General features: G+C 39.6%; 1 protein-coding gene across 1 annotated transcript; it reads left to right on the top strand.

Moving 5' to 3' along the window:
* The first annotated feature begins 988 nt into the window (after positions 1-988).
* Positions 989-10,850, top strand: LOC143030743 (uncharacterized). The gene is made up of 2 exons (XM_076193946.1): positions 989-1,115; positions 8,742-10,850. Exon 2 carries the CDS (start codon positions 9,269-9,271, stop codon positions 10,079-10,081), a length of 813 nt encoding a protein of 270 aa, XP_076050061.1. The 5' UTR covers positions 989-1,115; positions 8,742-9,268; the 3' UTR covers positions 10,082-10,850.
* Positions 10,851-17,223: the final 6,373 nt, after the last annotated feature.

Genomic DNA, 17,223 nt, shown 5'->3' with positions numbered 1-17,223 from the left:
GGACATAAATTCACTAGAATCAGTACAGAGAAGAATGACCAAAATGATACATGGACTCGGAAATTTGCCTTACGAAGAGAGGCTTAGGCACCTAAACTTACACTCTCTGGAAAGACGCAGAGTGCGGGGTGATCTAATAGAAGTGTTCAAGTGGATCAAAGGCTATAACAAGGGTGATGCAAATAAGGTCATCATAATAAAACAACAGGGCAGGACTCGCAGTAATGGGTATAAACTGGACAAATTTAGATTTAAGAAGGAAATAGGCAAGAATTGGTTTACTAATAGGGTGGTCGATGAATGGAATAAACTTAGTAACCATGTAGTAAGCGCTGAAACTATCAGTTGTTTTAAAAAACGATTAGACAACTTTATGGATGGGGATGACAGGTGGTGATGGATACGGAACTGCCTAGTGTAGGCATTATGGTCTTTTGCAGTCTCCTTTATTCTTATGTTCTTTGTGAAGAATTGTCACTCCATCCCAATCAATCCTGTGCTGGTGTTCTGTAGTGTGTCTGTACAGGGCCGATTTCGGATCTTCTCGCCTTACTGCACGTTGGTGTTCTTGTACTCCTGCGGCTAATTTATTTTGCGTTTCTCCTACGTATACCGCGTCACAATCCGTGCAGCCTATGCGGTAAACTACACCTTGGTGAGATTTCGATTTAAGGTATTGAGGGGTTTATGTGCCACTTGCACTTCGTTGTCCCGTAAAACTCTGGCAGTAACCTCCGATGCTCCTTTGATATAGGGGATTGTGACTCAAGGTGTCATGTGTGGTCCTTGTTCTGGAGTGTTGTTGCGTCGTGCCTTTGTCCATAGATGGTGGGTATCATTTTAGTTGTGCATACCTGTGCGATATAGCATTAGAAAATTAGATACAAATTTTGTATTTTGTAAATTATAATACATGAACATAATAGGCGATTTTCTTGGTGGAAATGAAAAAATAAAAACCTTGCTACAAGTCCAGTCACTATCAGACGATAGCTCTCATGTTGTAGACTGGGTGTTCGCTGACTCCGGTGACGTGAATAAGTGCTGTTGCCTGTTGTAAAGAAGCAGGGTTTCAACATCTGTGACGATGACCAGGATGATCTTTAGAATTTAAGGTACTGAATTACTAAATATAGGTTAGGTTGGAATAGAATAGATTAATTTATCATGATCATACTTTCATTTCTTCGACCTCGGCATCTATCAAAACAAACGGTATATCATTGAGCCGCCGCAACTTCGTTCATTAGTAAATAGGTTTTAAAAACTTTTTTGTTAATGATTTCCGCCAAGAAAATTACATATGTTGATCTGTTATAATTTACAAAATTGATAATTAATTTTCTATTGCTATATTGTGTAGGTGTGCACAAATAAAATTTTACCAAATGGTGTCTCAAGTGACTCAAGCAGTGGAAGTGCTTACATTTGTTTATGTATAGCTTTTAACAACTTTTTTTGTTATTCCTTTGCATCAAGAATAACATATATTATGTTAGTGCATTATAATTAATAAAATGAATTACTTTTCTATTGCTATATTGCATACTTGTGCACTTGTAAAATTTTACAAAAAAATGAGCTGGGTGAACATTTCATATTTACTAATGGGTAGCTTAGATCAGGTCAGATCAGATCTGATCTCACAGCTGGAATCCGTACCCCTATCATTGTCTAGCTGTTATCATCGAGTATTTTGAACTCTATGTATAAGTATAGAAAATAAAGTAATGTTGATAGAGATTTCTTGAAAATTGAGACCTGCAAAAATTGTTGTACATCATAAAGATATTTACTGGTCACACAGCTGCAATTTTTACTTATATCATTGTCTAACTCATAATTTTGAGTATTTTGAGCCCCCATATACAAGTACTTTAAATTTATATAAAAAGAATGAATACTGGCAAGCATATTTATATGTATCAGTGTGTATATCCTATTTGCTTAAATTGTTCTTACATTCTCATTGGGGTATGGAGCTTCATCTTGTCTTCTGCAGTATGTAAATAAAAAAATCATGAAGTTTGCAGTGAATTCACTTTGCACTGATTATAGTATTCTTTTGAGTAAAATATTTTATTATATTCACTCCACAAGTCCACATTGCATTAATTACAGGTCATTGCATTCTAATATGAGTAGTTATACCCTCCCTTACATAATTTTACATAGATACTGGCCACAGGTCATATGACTAAATCAAATCCAGCTTAGGTACGTCAATCCTCTGATTTGTGTCCTTTGTGTCGCCCCCCAATTGACCTTGACCATGTGTGTCTGCTAGTATAAGACCTTCCATCCACAAAATTATATTAAATTTCCTGATTCACCCAGAATTGATCAAGTCTCCTTTTGAATTGTACTACAGTAGAAGCCCAATTTAGTGAATCTCTATTTAGCAGAAAGCAGATTTAACAAAAGTTTAAGACAATTAGGGGAATGTTCTGGAAAGTTCGAATCAATGAACCCATTAGCCTGTTCAATATGACTCAGATTCTTGCGCGCAGCATTGGAGGTCTTATGTACAATGATACATTGCAATACTTGCATGTTGAAATATAAAGTCACTACTGCATTAGTCATTCTATTTCACACTGAGTAAAGATAAACACAGAAAATATGATCAAGCTATTTTAAAGGAGTTGGGGGTAACTTATCTATAACTACAAAATAAATATCAAGACGCTGATTCTGGCATCCTCATATGCCTGCTTGCATCTCATGACACCTATGTAGGTGTCATCTTATAGAAGAGTTAATCCACACATATTCCATTATTCACAGTCATCCCTGGGAGTTGGGAATTGTTTTTTTTTTTTTTTGGGGGGAGGGTAAGTAAAAGATGAGTGGGTAATTCTAATCTAACAAACTAAACTAAACCTAACCTAGCCTACCCAATCCCACACATGCATAACCTAGCATTGTAGCCACTGTGTTCAAACTAAAGGCAGGAGTCATGGCCCTGCAGGATAAACATTGATTGGCACTCATGATTACATTTGATTGGCTATGGAGGTCCAACAGCAAGGCTTGGGTGGCACATGACCTTTCTACTGATGAGATCAAAGAGTTGTTTGATCCTTCTGTGAAAAAAAATGTTTGAAATGAATCTGCCATTCCATGTCTTGGTTGTTATGAATAATGCTCCTGCCCATCCTCTAGGTCTAAGAGATGATCTCCTTGATGAATTTCAGTTCATCAAGATCCAGTTCTTGTCTCCCAACCTCACTCCTCTATTCCAGCTCATGGACCAGCAGGTCATTTCCAACTGTAAGAAGCTCGAGACTAAAGCGCTCTTCAAGCATTGTTTTAAGGTGACTGAGGGGACCAATCTAATTCTCAGAGGTGTGGAAAGACTGCTTCCACATCATTTCCTGCCTCAAGATGATCACAAGGCATGGGAGGGGGTCACCATGAGAACCCGTAATTAGGCTTGGAAGAAGCTTTGGCTGGACTTTGAGAGGTTTGAGTCAGTGCCTGTGGAGTCTGTATTCGACGAAAATGTGTCTTTGGCCAAGACCATGGGGCTGGAGGTGGATAACAATGACAACGGTAAGAAGAGCTTGTGGAAGAGCATAGGCAGGAGCTGAACGCTGAAGAGCTTATGGTGTTGCATTCTGTTTCATGGCAAGAAATTCTGGTGGAGATTTTGTCAGGTGGGGAAGAGGTAACAGCCTCAGCAGATCAACAACCTTCCAGTGCAGTAAGGGAGATGCTTAAAGCATGGGAAATCGTTTCATCATATATTGAGATGTATCGCCCTAATAAGGCAGTGGCTATGTGCACTACAAATTTGATAATAATGCCAAATTTTGAAACATGAACAAAAACCAATGTCTCCAGACAGCTTTCTAGTGAAAAAGGATTCAAAAGAAAGTGCCAGTTGTACCAGTGTTTCTAAAATATTTAAAGCTAGAGAGTCAGCTGAGACTATTATGGCAGTGAGTGAAGAGGAATCTCTCTTGGTGGAAGATTCTCCTTCACTTCAATAATCCTCCCCCCTGTCTCCGTCTCCCTTGTGACAGGAGCTACCTTCTTAATTTTTGTAAATTGTAACAATATTGATATTCATTCTTACTTTATTTTACTAATTATTCTTTTTCAGGTTTATTTACTGTACATTAAAATCTTTTTACTTTATGCATTAATCATTTAAAAAGTTATATTAGGTATTATTATAAATAATATTTTTTTTTTTCTAAAGCATGGGATGCCTTATTGTATTTTACATTTATTCCTATGGAAAAATTATTTCACTTACTGAGTATTTAACATTATGAATAAGATTTAGGGATGAATTATACCCGTTAAGCGAGGTTCCACCATATATCTTTCATCTTGGTCTTTGGATCACGTGTTGGACTCGTGATCGACAGCTATTTCCCTCCTGGAAGAGAGCTCAGAGCTCGTATGACCGATCTATGGGTGAAGCTGTGACCTTACACATACACACACACCCAACTCCCGCCCACGAGAGTTGGAGTAACGACTTGAAGCGCAGCGATACTGAAATTATTTCAGCCATAGGCAGGATTCGAACCCAGACTGCCGAAGTGACAGTCAGAGACTTCACCAACCATGCCAACGATGTATGTATATATATATATATATATATGCATATATACATATATATATGCATATATATATATATATATATATATATATATGTAACACACAGGAACCCACAGTCGGAGAAAGAATAAACTTCGAATAAAAAAGAATCCTATATTTCGGCTATCAACTGTAGCCCTCTTCAGGAAAATACATAAGATAGATAACAGAGGGGACTTATAAACTACTTTAAGAAGAGATGTGGACAGTTGACCTCACTCAGGCGCGGGGCAAACTGGGGTAGCGGAGGAAGGAGGGGGTGCCGGAGGAGGGAGAGGGTGCCACCCCAGTTTGCCCCGCGTCTGAGTGAGGTCAACTGTCCACATCTCTTCTTACAGTAGTTTATAAGTCCCCTCTGTTCTCTATCTTATGTACTTTCCTGAAGAGGGCTACAGTTGATAGCCGAAATATAGGATTATTCTTTATTCGAAGTTTATTCTTTCTCCAACTGTGGGTTCCTGTGTGTTATTTACAAATGTGCTACTACATTTCTATTTAGAAAATATATATATGTGTATATATATATATATATATATATATATGTATATATATATATGTATATATATATGTATATATATATATACTGTATATATATATATATATATATATATATATATATATATATATATATATATATATATGTATATATGTACACACACACACACATATATCTATATACATATGAGGAATTTTCAATAAGTAATGAGAAAATGTCAGGCGAGACATTAAATATGATTTGATCAAAATACTACTTCATGGTGAAGTACACATACATATATTCTATAAAATGACTAACTGGTAACTTTCTATATTTGTAGGTCTGAGTGCAGCAGTAAATGTGGTGGAACCAGTCTGATTTGGTTCGCCAATCTGTGAACATTTGTCAAGATGGAGGGAAACATGGAGCAATGTTGCGCCATCAAATTTTGTGTTAAACTTAAGAAAACGAAACAAGAAGCTTATGGAATGTTAAAGGAGGCCTATTGGGATGAACAGAGGAGCCAAGCAAGTTTCTATCAGTGGTTTAACAGATTTTCTGAAGGAAATGAACAGGTTGAGGATGAACCCAGATCTGTAGCACCGAAAAGTGCACGCAATTAGGTAAACATTTAGGAAGTGCAAAGGTTAGTGATGTAAGACTGTCAAATATCTGTTAGGATGATAACTGAAGCTGTTGGTATTAGTATTTGCACAGTAGAGATGGTTCTTACCAAAGATCTGCAACTCCACAAAGTCTGTACCAAGTTCGTGCCAAAGATCCCCTCTGATGACCAGAGGCAGTTTTGTGTGGAATGTTGCACTGACATTCTCGAAATGATAGAGGCCGATTCAGGTTTCCTGAATAAGGTAGTAACTTGCGACGAGAGTTGGGTGTTCACCTACGACCATGAGAGGACACGTCAGAGTGCTCAGTGGAAGCATGCAACCTCCCCCAGACCCAAAAAGGCAAAGATGAGCAGGTCACAAGAGAAGGCCATGGTCATTCCTTTGTTTGACTCCCAGGGGCTCATTTACATTGAATGGGTTCCTCAGGGTCAAACCATCAATAAGGTATATTACCTTGCTGCTCTGAAAAGGTTCAGGGAGAAGATGATAAAGAAGAGGCCTCAGCAGTGGAGGAGTGGTCAGTGGTGGTTCCACCAGGATAATGCTACATGCCACAAGTTAACACTGGTGACCTCCTGGATGGCCAACAGGGGAATGAATGTGGTACAACACCCACCCTACAGCCCTGACCTACCCCCTTTTGACTTCTTCCTGTTTCCATGCATGAAAGACAGCCTCAGGGGAACCAGATTCCAGTCAACAGAGGGGCTGAAAGAGGCATCAGAAAGTTACCTGAAAGGACTGCTGAAAAAGGACTTTGAAGAGGTCTTCCAGGATTGGGAGAGACGCATGCAGAAGTGTATAGATGCGAGAGGCAATTATTTTGAAGGAAACAAAGTTTTGTAAGCTTACAAAAATAAATAGTGTCTCTCCTGACACTTTCTCATTACTTATTGAACATACCTCGTATACTCACACTCACATACACACACAGTAAGGAAGAGCTGGGGCTGAAGTCCCCTATAGCCTTCCTTACCATGTCATTGGGATGTGCAAGCCTCCCCACCCACCACCACCACCACAACAAGGTGGTTCCCATTGCAGGGAATGCAAGAAAGGGTGTTGGATAGGTGTATGCTTTGACTGCCACCTCCCTAATAGGAGGAAAAAAGGCCTATTTGTATGTAGTGTTGCCAGCACTGGTACACATGTTGAAAAGTGGCTCATGTTGGAGTTGATCTGGCAACTGTGTGTTTATATTGTAGTAAAACAGTATGAATGGGTTGGAGCATACACCATTATAATGACTAGTACAAAGTAAAGAGAAGGGAAGCTAAGCATAAGATAAAAGAAGCAAAGAGGAGAGCAGATGTGAAGTGGGGTAAAAGTATGAAAGAAAATTTTGAAAGCAATAAAAAGATGTTTCGGAAGGAAATTAAAGGAGAAAAAGGAAGCAAATCAAGTAGAGAAGAAAAGGTAAAAGGTGCAGATGGAGAGATGATAATGGAAGAGAAGGCAGTGAGAGGAAGGTGGGCAGAGTATTTTAGGGAGTTGCTAAATGTGAAGGAGGATAGGGAGGGAAAGGTAGTTGCAGTGGGAAGCGTTAAGAAAATGAGAGTGATGAGTGAGGAAAATGGAGGAGAAATAGGGAAGGATGAAGTGAAAGCAGCTGTTAAGATGATGAGAGCAGGTAAGGCACCTGGTCTGGATGGATGTCATGCAGGATGTCTGAAGAAAGGAGGTGCAGTGATGGTGGACTGGCTGGTGAGGTTGTTTAATGTTTGTTTGAGAGAGGGTAGAGTGCCAGAGGACTAGATGAGTGCCTGTATTGTTCCTCTTTACAAGGGAAAGGGGGACAAGTGTGGGTGTAATATTTTCAGAGGGATTAACTTGTTGAGTGTAGTTGGGAAGGCTTATGGGAGGGTCTTGATTGAGAGGAACAGAGGGAGTAATTGGTGAGGAACAGTGTGGGTTTAGGACAGGTAGGGGATGTGTAGATCAGATCTTTGTGGTAAGACAGATACATGAGAAAGCTATAGGAAAAGGTAAGGATATTTTTTTGGCTTTTATGGATCTGGAAAAGGCTTATGATAGGTAGACAGGAAGGCACTGTGGGAGGTACTGCAGATATATGGGATAGGAGGAAAGCTGTTAAGAGCAGTCAAGAGTTTTTACGAGAGTAGTAGAGCTTGTGTTAGGATTAGAAATGGAGAGAGTGAATGGTTTGAGGTAAAGGTGGGACTTCGTCAGGGATGTGTTATATCGGCCTGGCTGTTCAATCTTTACATTGATAGGGTGGTGCGAGAGGTGAATGCAAGGGTAGTGAGTCAGGGATTGGAGATGATTAAAGAAAATGGAGAAAAGTGGGAGGTGAGCCAGTTGTTATTTGCTGACGACACTGCTCTTGTAGCAGAATCAGAGGAGGGATTGAGGAAGTTAGTGACAGAGTTTGAGAAGGTGTGTGAAAGAAGGAAGCTGAAGATCAATGTGGGTAAAAGTAAGATGATGAGATGTACAAGGGGAGAGAGTGACATTAGGCTGGAAGTGAGCATTAAGGGTGAAATACTGGAGGAAGTGGATAGTTATAGATACTCGGGTGTGTATGTGGCAGGGAAGGGAGGAGTGGGGGTGGAGGTAGAATGTAGATTGAGAGAAGCAGGTAAATGCCTTGATGGATTTAAAATGTAATGAGATATAGACATCTGGAAATGGATGCTAAGAGGAGGTTATATGAAGGAGTGATTGTGCCAACAGCATTGTATGGGGCAGAAATATGGAACATGAGAGAAGGAGTTTGAATGTGAGATGAAATGTCTGATAAGTATGATAGGGGTTACTAGGCTGGATAGTGTGAGAAATGAGGAGGTGAGGAGGAGAACAGGGGTGGAAAGAGAACTGGGAGATAGGGTTGATGAAAGAGTATTAGGATGGTTTGGACACACGGAAAGAATGATAGGTCACGGCATGTACAAAGGATCTCTTTAAGTACAAAATTGAGTATGAAATATTTTGTGTGCAAAACTTCCACTATCTTATTAAAGTATATTGCACACTTTACATTTTTTCTTTCTTTTTTTCAGGTTGAAGGTAAATATCACCACTGCTTTGGATGAGCTATCTGTAGATTCTGTACTTGTCATATGATGAAAAGGACCCAGTGTGAAATCTGTGCCACAATTATATCACTGGTTATTTTAGATATCACATAATGACCCACACTGAACGGAAGCCTTTCCAGTGTGACCTTTTGCAGTTGTGCCTTTTCACAAAAGGATTCCCTCACAAAGTATATGATGAGCCACACAGGAGTGAAGCCTTTCCAATGTGACCTGTGCAATGTAGCTGTCTTACAAAACAAATCACTTCAAATTTCATATGATAATCCACACTGGAGAAAAGCCATTCCAGTGAGACTTATGTGATAAAGCTTTCACACAAAACTGTCACCATAAAAATAACTTGATGGCCCACGAGAGAAGAAAATCCTTTCCAGTGTGACTTGTGTGATTCAGCTTTCTCAAAAAAGGATGTTCTAACAAAGCATACATGGACACAAACAAGAGAAAAGCCTTTCCAGTGTGACCTGTGTGCTTTTTCTTTATCGGAAATGGCTTCTCTTGCTCAGCTTATGAGGACCCAGACAGGAAAGAAACTTTACCAGTGTGGCGTGTGTGATTCTGCTTTCTCAGAAAAGGGTTCTCTCAATAGGCATATAAGGATCCACACAGGGGAGAAGCCTTTCCAGTGTGACATGTGTGATTCTGCTTTCTCACGCAAGAGTTATTTCACACAGCATATGAGGACCCACACAGGAGAGAAGCCTTTTCAGTGTGACATGTGTGATTCTGCTTTCTCATATAAGATTAATCTCACACAGCATATGAGGACCCACACAGGAGAGAAGCCTTTCCAGTGTGACCTTTGTGAATCTACTTTCTCACGGAAGAGTATTCTCACACAGCATATGAGGACCCACACAGGAGAGAAGCCTTTCCAGTGTGACCTGTGTGATTCTGCTTTCTCACAAAAATATTCTCTCACACAGCATATGAGGACCCACACAGGAGAGAAGCCTTTCCAGTGTGACCTGTGTGAATCCACTTTCTCACAGAAGGGTCATCTTGCACTGCATATGAGGACCCACACAGGAGAGAAGCCTTTCCAGTGTGACCTGTGTGATTCTGCTTTCTCACAGAAGAATTTTCTCACACGGCATATGAGGACCCACACAGGAGAGAAGCCTTTCCAGTGTGACCTGTGTGATTCTGCTTTTTCACAGAAGAGTTATCTCACAGACCATATGAGGACCCACGCAGGAGAGAAGCCTTTCCAGTGTGACCTGTGTGAATCTACTTTCTCACTCAAGGGTCATCTCACACGGCATATGAGGACCCACACAGGAGAGAAGCCTCTGTACTGAGGCCTGTGTGATTCTGCTTTCTCAGAGAAGAGTTATCTCACTAAGCATATGAGGACCCACACAGGAGAGAAGCCTTTCCAGTGTGGCCTGTGCAATAAAACTTTCTCACAGAAGAGTCATCTAAAAATTCATACTATGACTCACACAGGAGAGAAGCCTTTCCAGTGTGACCTTTGTGATTCTGCTTTCTCACACAAGGATTATCTCACAAAGCATATAAGGACCCAAACAGGAGAGAAGCCTTTCAAATGTGACCTGTGCAATTCTGCTTTCTCACAAAAGGGTCATCTTGCACAGCATATGAGGATCCACACAGGAGAGAAGCCTTTCCAGTTGTTGTATTCTAATTTCTGTTAACATTATGTATAGATTATAGCCGTGTAGACATGCAGGAGATTCAAATAGATGCGTAGTTAGAATTCTGTAATTGTGTATGTACATGCGTGTCAGTGTGAATGTTCGAGAACTTATAAATTGCCATTTTGCCTATTAAGTAATTATCATTTATTTTATAATGCGAAAGTTGAATAAATGAGATAGATTATTGATATTATCAAAATTTGAATTATTGTATAACTGAAATACAAATTAATGTAAAATTCTTTGTGTAAGGAATAATTGTGGAAAATTAAAATTAGCAACTGCCTTGGGCACGTGAACAGCGTGAAAGTGTCACGCAGTGACAGAGACGAGTGAGCATTCAAGTAACCTGAGTGAGAGAGTGTGAGATACTGTTATTTTCGCTGTGAGATTAAAAGGTATGAACAAGTGAACACTCCATTGTTTCTTTACCACCTTTATTGAACCTACACAGTGTGATCTGTGTTATTCTGCTTTCTCACGCAAGGGTCATCTCACAAAGCATATGAGGGCCCACACAGGAGAGAAGCCTTTCCAGTGTGACCTGTGCAATTCTACTTTCTCACTAAAGATTAATCTCACAAAGCATATGAGGACCCACACAAGTGAAGCCTTACCAGTGTGACCTTTGTAATGAAACTTTCCTACAAAACAATTACCACACATATCACGAGATGATCCACAGGACTGAAACAATTCCTTTGTGACATGTGTGATTCTGCTCCCTCATGAAAGGGGTATCTCACAAAGCATATGAGGACCCATGCGTGAGAGAAGACTTTCCAATGTGACCTGTGTTACTCTGGTTTCTCACAAAATTGTTCTAAAAAGCACATGAGGACCCACACTGGAGAGAAGCCATTGTGGTGCTACCTGTGCAATGCAGCTTTCTCAGAAAAGAATCACCTCAAAGAACACATGATGATCCACACAGGAGGAAAGCCTTTCCAGTATGACCTTTGTGATTCCCCTTTCTTTATTAAAGGATTCTCACACAGTATTTGAAGACTCATGCAGGTGGGCAGCCTTTCCAGTGTGAGCTGTGCAATTCTGTTTTCTCAGTAAAGGGTTTCCTCATACAGCATATGAGGACCGAGCAGGAGAGAAGCCTTTCCAGTGTGACCTGTGCAATTGTACTTTCCCACAAGAGTTCTCTCACAATGCATATGACAACCCACACTGGAGAGAAGCCATTCTAAAGTAACCTGTGTCATGCAGCTTTTTCACAAAAGAATCAGCTCAAGTATAACAGGATGATCCACACAGGAGGGAAGCCTTTCTATTGTGACTTCTGTAATTCTACTTTTTCACAAAAGGGTTCTTTCGCACAGCATATGAGGACCCACACAGGAGTGAAGCCTTTCCCTTGTGGCATGCACAATTCTACTTTCTCACACAAGGGAAATTTCATACAGCACATGAGGACCCACACACGAGAGAATTTTTTCCAGTGTGACCTGTGTGATTCTGCTTTCTCAATAAAGGGCTATCTCAGAAAGTATATATGATGACCCACACAGGAGAGAATCCTTTACTGTGTGACCTGTGCAATTCTCTTTTTCAACAAAGGCTCAGCTCACCCAGTATGTAATGACCAACTATGGAGAGAAGCCATTCCTTTGCAGTGTAACTTTCTCACAAAAAACATTGCCCCAAATATCATGTGATCCCCCACACAGTAGCCTTTCCAGTGTGACCTTTGTGATTGTGCTTTTTCACAAAAGAAGTCTCAGTCATCACATGGTGACTCATACTGGAAAGAAGCCATTCCAATGTGACCTGTGCAATGAAAAATATTCTCTGCTAGATTTGTGCATGTGTTCGTGTGCACGTTTCACAACTAGCATACAAAGGAAATAAGTGTGTGCACAAGGTTTTCAAAATGAAATTTAAGTATTCTAATTAAAGATTCCAATCCTTTAATTTGATAATAATGAATTCAAAACAAAAGGAATGCGATTGTGAGAATCTGTCAATGGCCTTTGAAATGTAAGTGTACAATTTCATAATTTTACATATAGTTTTGAGATCTTTTGTACATTCATTAGTTATACATCACCAATACTTGTTCAATCCAGTGAAATAAATCAAGAAGTATGTTATCAGTTTCGTACCCTCTAATTAAAAACTGATGCCAGGTGACTGAATACTTGATAGTCCCTTTTTTCAAATTCTATTTGGAAAAGAAGAAAATCAGTTATATTATCTACAGAAACCAATATTTCAAAAATAACTAAAGGAGCAAAGAATATACTGATGAAAAAATGGCTATTACAAGTCCTTGGAATAGTAGAGATATCTGGATAAAAGAGGAACACTGAAACAATACCAAAGCAAAAATCATAAGTTAAAAACTATGATAAAACAAAAGGGAGCTATTGGAAAGACCCATCCCAACTTTGTATTTTAATTGCAAAGTAAACAGGAAACAAGGTAACAACTATGTTCAGTAAATAGTGCACACAGACATGGTTGTATTCTGTAATATGAAGCTATTTGTAAATTTACAAATGCAGGGGGAAATAGAAGAAAGGGTAGTGAATGGTGGGATGAGGAAACAAAGAAGGTTGTAGAAGAGAAGAAGCGAGCATTCACAGATTGGTTACAAAAGAGGACGAGGGAGTCATATGAGAGGTACAAAGAAAAGAAAAGAGAAGTAAAGCAAAAGGTAAAGGCTGCAAAGAGGAGAGCAGATGTGAAATGGGGTAAGAGTATGACAGAAAATTTTGAAAGTAATAAAAAGATATTTTGCAAAGAAATTAAGAGAGGAAGAGGAGGCGAATCAAGTAGGGAAGAAAAGGTAAAAGGTGCAGATGGAGAGATGATAATGGAAGAGAAGGCAGGAAGGGGAAGATGGGCAGAATATTTTAGGGAGTTACTAAATGTGAAGGAGGATAGGGAAGGAAAGATAGCTGCAGTGGGAAATGCGAAGAAATTGAGTGATGAGTGAGGAGAATGGAGGAGAAATAAGGAAGGATGAGGTGAAGGCAGTTGTTAAGATGATGAAAGCAGGTAAGGCACCTGGTCTGGATGGATGCCATGCAGAATGTCTGAAAAAGGGAGGTCAAGTGATGGTGGACTGGTTGGTGAGGTTATTTAATGTTTGCTGGAGAGAGGGTAGAGTACCGGAGGACTGGAGGAGTGCCGGTATAGTTCCTCTTTACAAGGGAAAAGGGGGCAAGTGTGAATGTAGTAGTTTCAGAGGGATTAGCTTGTTAAGTGTAGTTGGGAAGGCTTATGGGAGGATTTTGATTGAGAGGATTAGGAGAGGAACAGAAGGAGTAATTGGTGAGGAACAATGTGGATTTAGGATGGGTAGAGGTTGTGTAGATCAGATCTTTGTGGTAAGACAGATATGTGAGAAAGCTATAGGAAAGGGGAAGGATTTTTTTGGGCTTTTATGGATCTGGAAAAGGCTTATGATAGGGTAGACAGAAAGGCACTGTGGGAGGTTATGCAGATTTATGGGATAGGAGGAAAGCTTTTGGGAGCTGTCAAGAGTTTTTATGAGAGTAGTAGAGCTTGTGTCAGGATTGGAAATGGAGAGAGTGAGTGGTTTGAGGTAAAGGTGGGACTTCGTCAAGGATGTGTTATGTCGCCCTGGCTGTTCAACTTACACATGGATGGGGTGGTGCGAGAGGTGAATGCAAGGGTAGTGGGTCAGGGATTGGAGATGATTAAAGAAAATGGAGAAAAGTGGGAGGTGAGCCAGCTGTTGTTTGCGGACGACACTGCGCTTGTGGCAGGATCGGAGGAGGGATTGAGGAAGCTGGTGGCAGAGTTTGGGAGAGTATGTGATAGAAGAAAGCTAAAGATAAATGTGGGTAAAAGTAAGGTGATGAGATGTACAAGGGGTGAAAGTGGCAGTAGACTGGAAGTGAACATTAAGGGAGAGCGACTGGAGGAAGTGGATAGTTTTAGATACTTGGGTGCAAGTGTAGCAGGAAAAGGTGGAGTGAAGGTGGAGGTAGAATGTAGATTGAGAGAAGCGAGTAAATGCCTTGGTGGATTAAAGAGTGTAATGAGGAATAGACATTTAGGAATGGATGCTAAGAGGAGACTGTATGAAGGAGTGATTGTGCCAACAGCACTGTATGGGGCAGAAACGTGGAACATAAGAGAAGAAGAGAGAAAGAGTTTGAATGTGTTTGAGATGAGGTGTCTGAGAAGTATGGTGGGTGTTACTAGGCTGGATAGAGTGAGAAATGAGGAGGTGAGGAAGAGAACAGGGGTGAAAAAGGAGCTGGGAGATAGGGTTGATGAAAGAATATTAGGATGGTTTGGACACATGGAAAGAATGAGTGAAGAAAGATTAGTAAAAGAGGTATGGAAGGCAGATATGGAGGGAGTGAACATGAGGGGACGTCCTAGGATGAGGTGGATGGATGGGGTGAAGGGGGCTTTGGGGAAGAGGGGAATGTCTGTTGAGGAAGGAAGGGAGAGGACGGAAGACAGAGGTGAGTGGAAAATGGTTGTATATGGATGATGTTGTGATTGCATGAGGAGGAATGGGCGGGGGGGGGGTGAGGTAATATGTGTGAGCAAATTTTGACGCAGCCCGAAGGGATTTCTCCCCGTCCTCTCCTTATATGCAAGGGGGGACGGAGGGGGGGGGGTCGCCGATTAAATGAAGCGGCCTTGCTGTGGATGTGCTGTGTCTTGCGACACTGCTTCTGACCCAGGGCGGTGGGCAAGGTGCAGGGATGACCCGTCATCCGGGAGGTGCTCAGATGAGAGGGAGGGTGGGAGGGGTGTGGAGTGTATTTAGGGATGAAATGGGTGGGAGTGTTTTTATGCCTTTCCCTTTTTGGCTACCTCCCTTGAAAGGGGGAAAAAGCCTTGGTATATGTATGTATGTATGTACAAATGCAAAAGAAAATATTCAAATAACAGAATTGGATAGAACTGATGCATCTTGTTAGATTCAAATGAAGCAAAGGGTGTGAAGTGAAAATGAATTGCTAGCTGCTAGTGAATGGCTGGATGAAATAATGAAGAATGCTACACCCATTTACAGGGCAGATTACCTGAGGATGAGGTACAAGAATGGTCAGTGTTTGATATCTCCACTATTTCACATAGTTATTTTTCATTTAGTAGTGCCCATGTTAAAGCCCTTTGTCTTAACTATCATGATTTTCTTGCTGATGCTACAGAAATGTGTAGTTTGATGTTGCAAGAAAAAAATAGATGAAAAATCATATAAATTTAACACAAATGGTAGTAGTTGCTCTTCGTAATGAAATTCTGAGACTAGGAAAAGTTGATGGATACTGGAGGAGCCATTCTTGTCCCTAGTGCAGACTGTAAATGAGGTTTTAGTCCAGTGAATCAAATAAAAAACAAATTTAGAAACAGTTTAGGAGAATGTCCTTTGCATATGCTTGTGAGAGTGAAAAACTACAAATCATATGGAAATTCAATAAATTTAGATACATGTATGGAGAGTGGGTGAATGCTAAAAACATAGATAAGAAATGAGGAGTTAGAAGCGAGAATTAAAGTTGAGAGTTAGTAATAACATTTCTATAGAGTTATTTTTAAAGTTAGGTTGAATGTAATGATTCCCTAGTGTTTTATATATTACAAAGGATTACAAAGGTGGAGCATGCTGACAGAAGACCTTTCGGTCCATGTCTATAGGTGGGATGGGAAAAAATCATAATAATGATAAATGAATAAATAGAAACTATAATAATGTAAATAATAAATCAAATAAATAAATGCATAGGTATAGTTGAATAAACAGGTAAATAGTATATAATAAATTGACATATTACTAATAATGAGAATTAAGCAAATAGTAATAAATGGACAAATGGTAACAAAAATAAATATAAAATAAATGCTAGTCATTACAGCATCTTGCTTAGGTGTTTATCTAAATGATTCTTAAAGCTTGGAACTGAACTACATTGTACTGCCTCTGCAGGAAATTTATTCCATTTATTAACTACACGGTGAAGTTATTTGTACCCACTTCCAAATTAAATATTTTTCAGGACAGTTTGAGACCATTGTTTCTTGTCTGATTCTCATTCAGTGTGAATTTTTTTTTCTTCACTTTTGATGCCAATTCCCTATAGAATCTTAAAGACCTGTACCAAGTCACCTCTGAGTCTAGTTTTTTTTTTTTTTTTTTTTTTTAGGGAAAGCAGATTCATATGTTTTAGTCCATTTTCATATGATTTATTTTTCATATTTGGAATCGGTTTTGTGGCTCACCGTTGTACTTTTTCCAGTCTGTCAGTCTTTAATGAGATCCGGTGATCATACGGAAACAGCATATTCCAAATGTGAATGAACCAATGATTTACATAGTTTGTTAATTAGAGATGGACTTTTGAAGTCAAAAGATTGCACAATCAGTCCTAGGATCTTATTTGCTTTCTCGAAAGCTGATATACACTGCTTGGATGATTTGAGATTGTTTCTTATAATTATGCCTAGATCCTTTTCAATACCCACTTTTGTTAATGAATTTCCAAATAAATTGTAATTGTACTTGCTGTTATTTTTACCTATGTGCATTACCTTGCATTTACTTGTGTTAACTTTCATTAACCACTTTTCAGACCATTGCTGTAATTGATCTAAATCTTCTTGAATATCTAATTGGTTTAAGTGATCATTTGCCATTCCGAAGTTTTGTATCATCAGCAAATTTAGAAACAGTAGATTTTAGTCCATGGTCTATATCATTCATATATACTATGAATAGAAGTGGCCCAAGAACAGAACCCTGAGGAACTCCACATGTAACATTTTTCCATCCAGAAGTT

Source organism: Oratosquilla oratoria, chromosome 12 (genome assembly GCF_046742065.1).
Source record: "Oratosquilla oratoria isolate Oo_2021 chromosome 12, ASM4674206v1, whole genome shotgun sequence".
In the NCBI taxonomy this organism is placed as follows: Eukaryota; Metazoa; Arthropoda; class Malacostraca; order Stomatopoda; family Squillidae; genus Oratosquilla; species Oratosquilla oratoria.
This window is presented reverse-complemented; position numbering and strand designations above follow the sequence as displayed.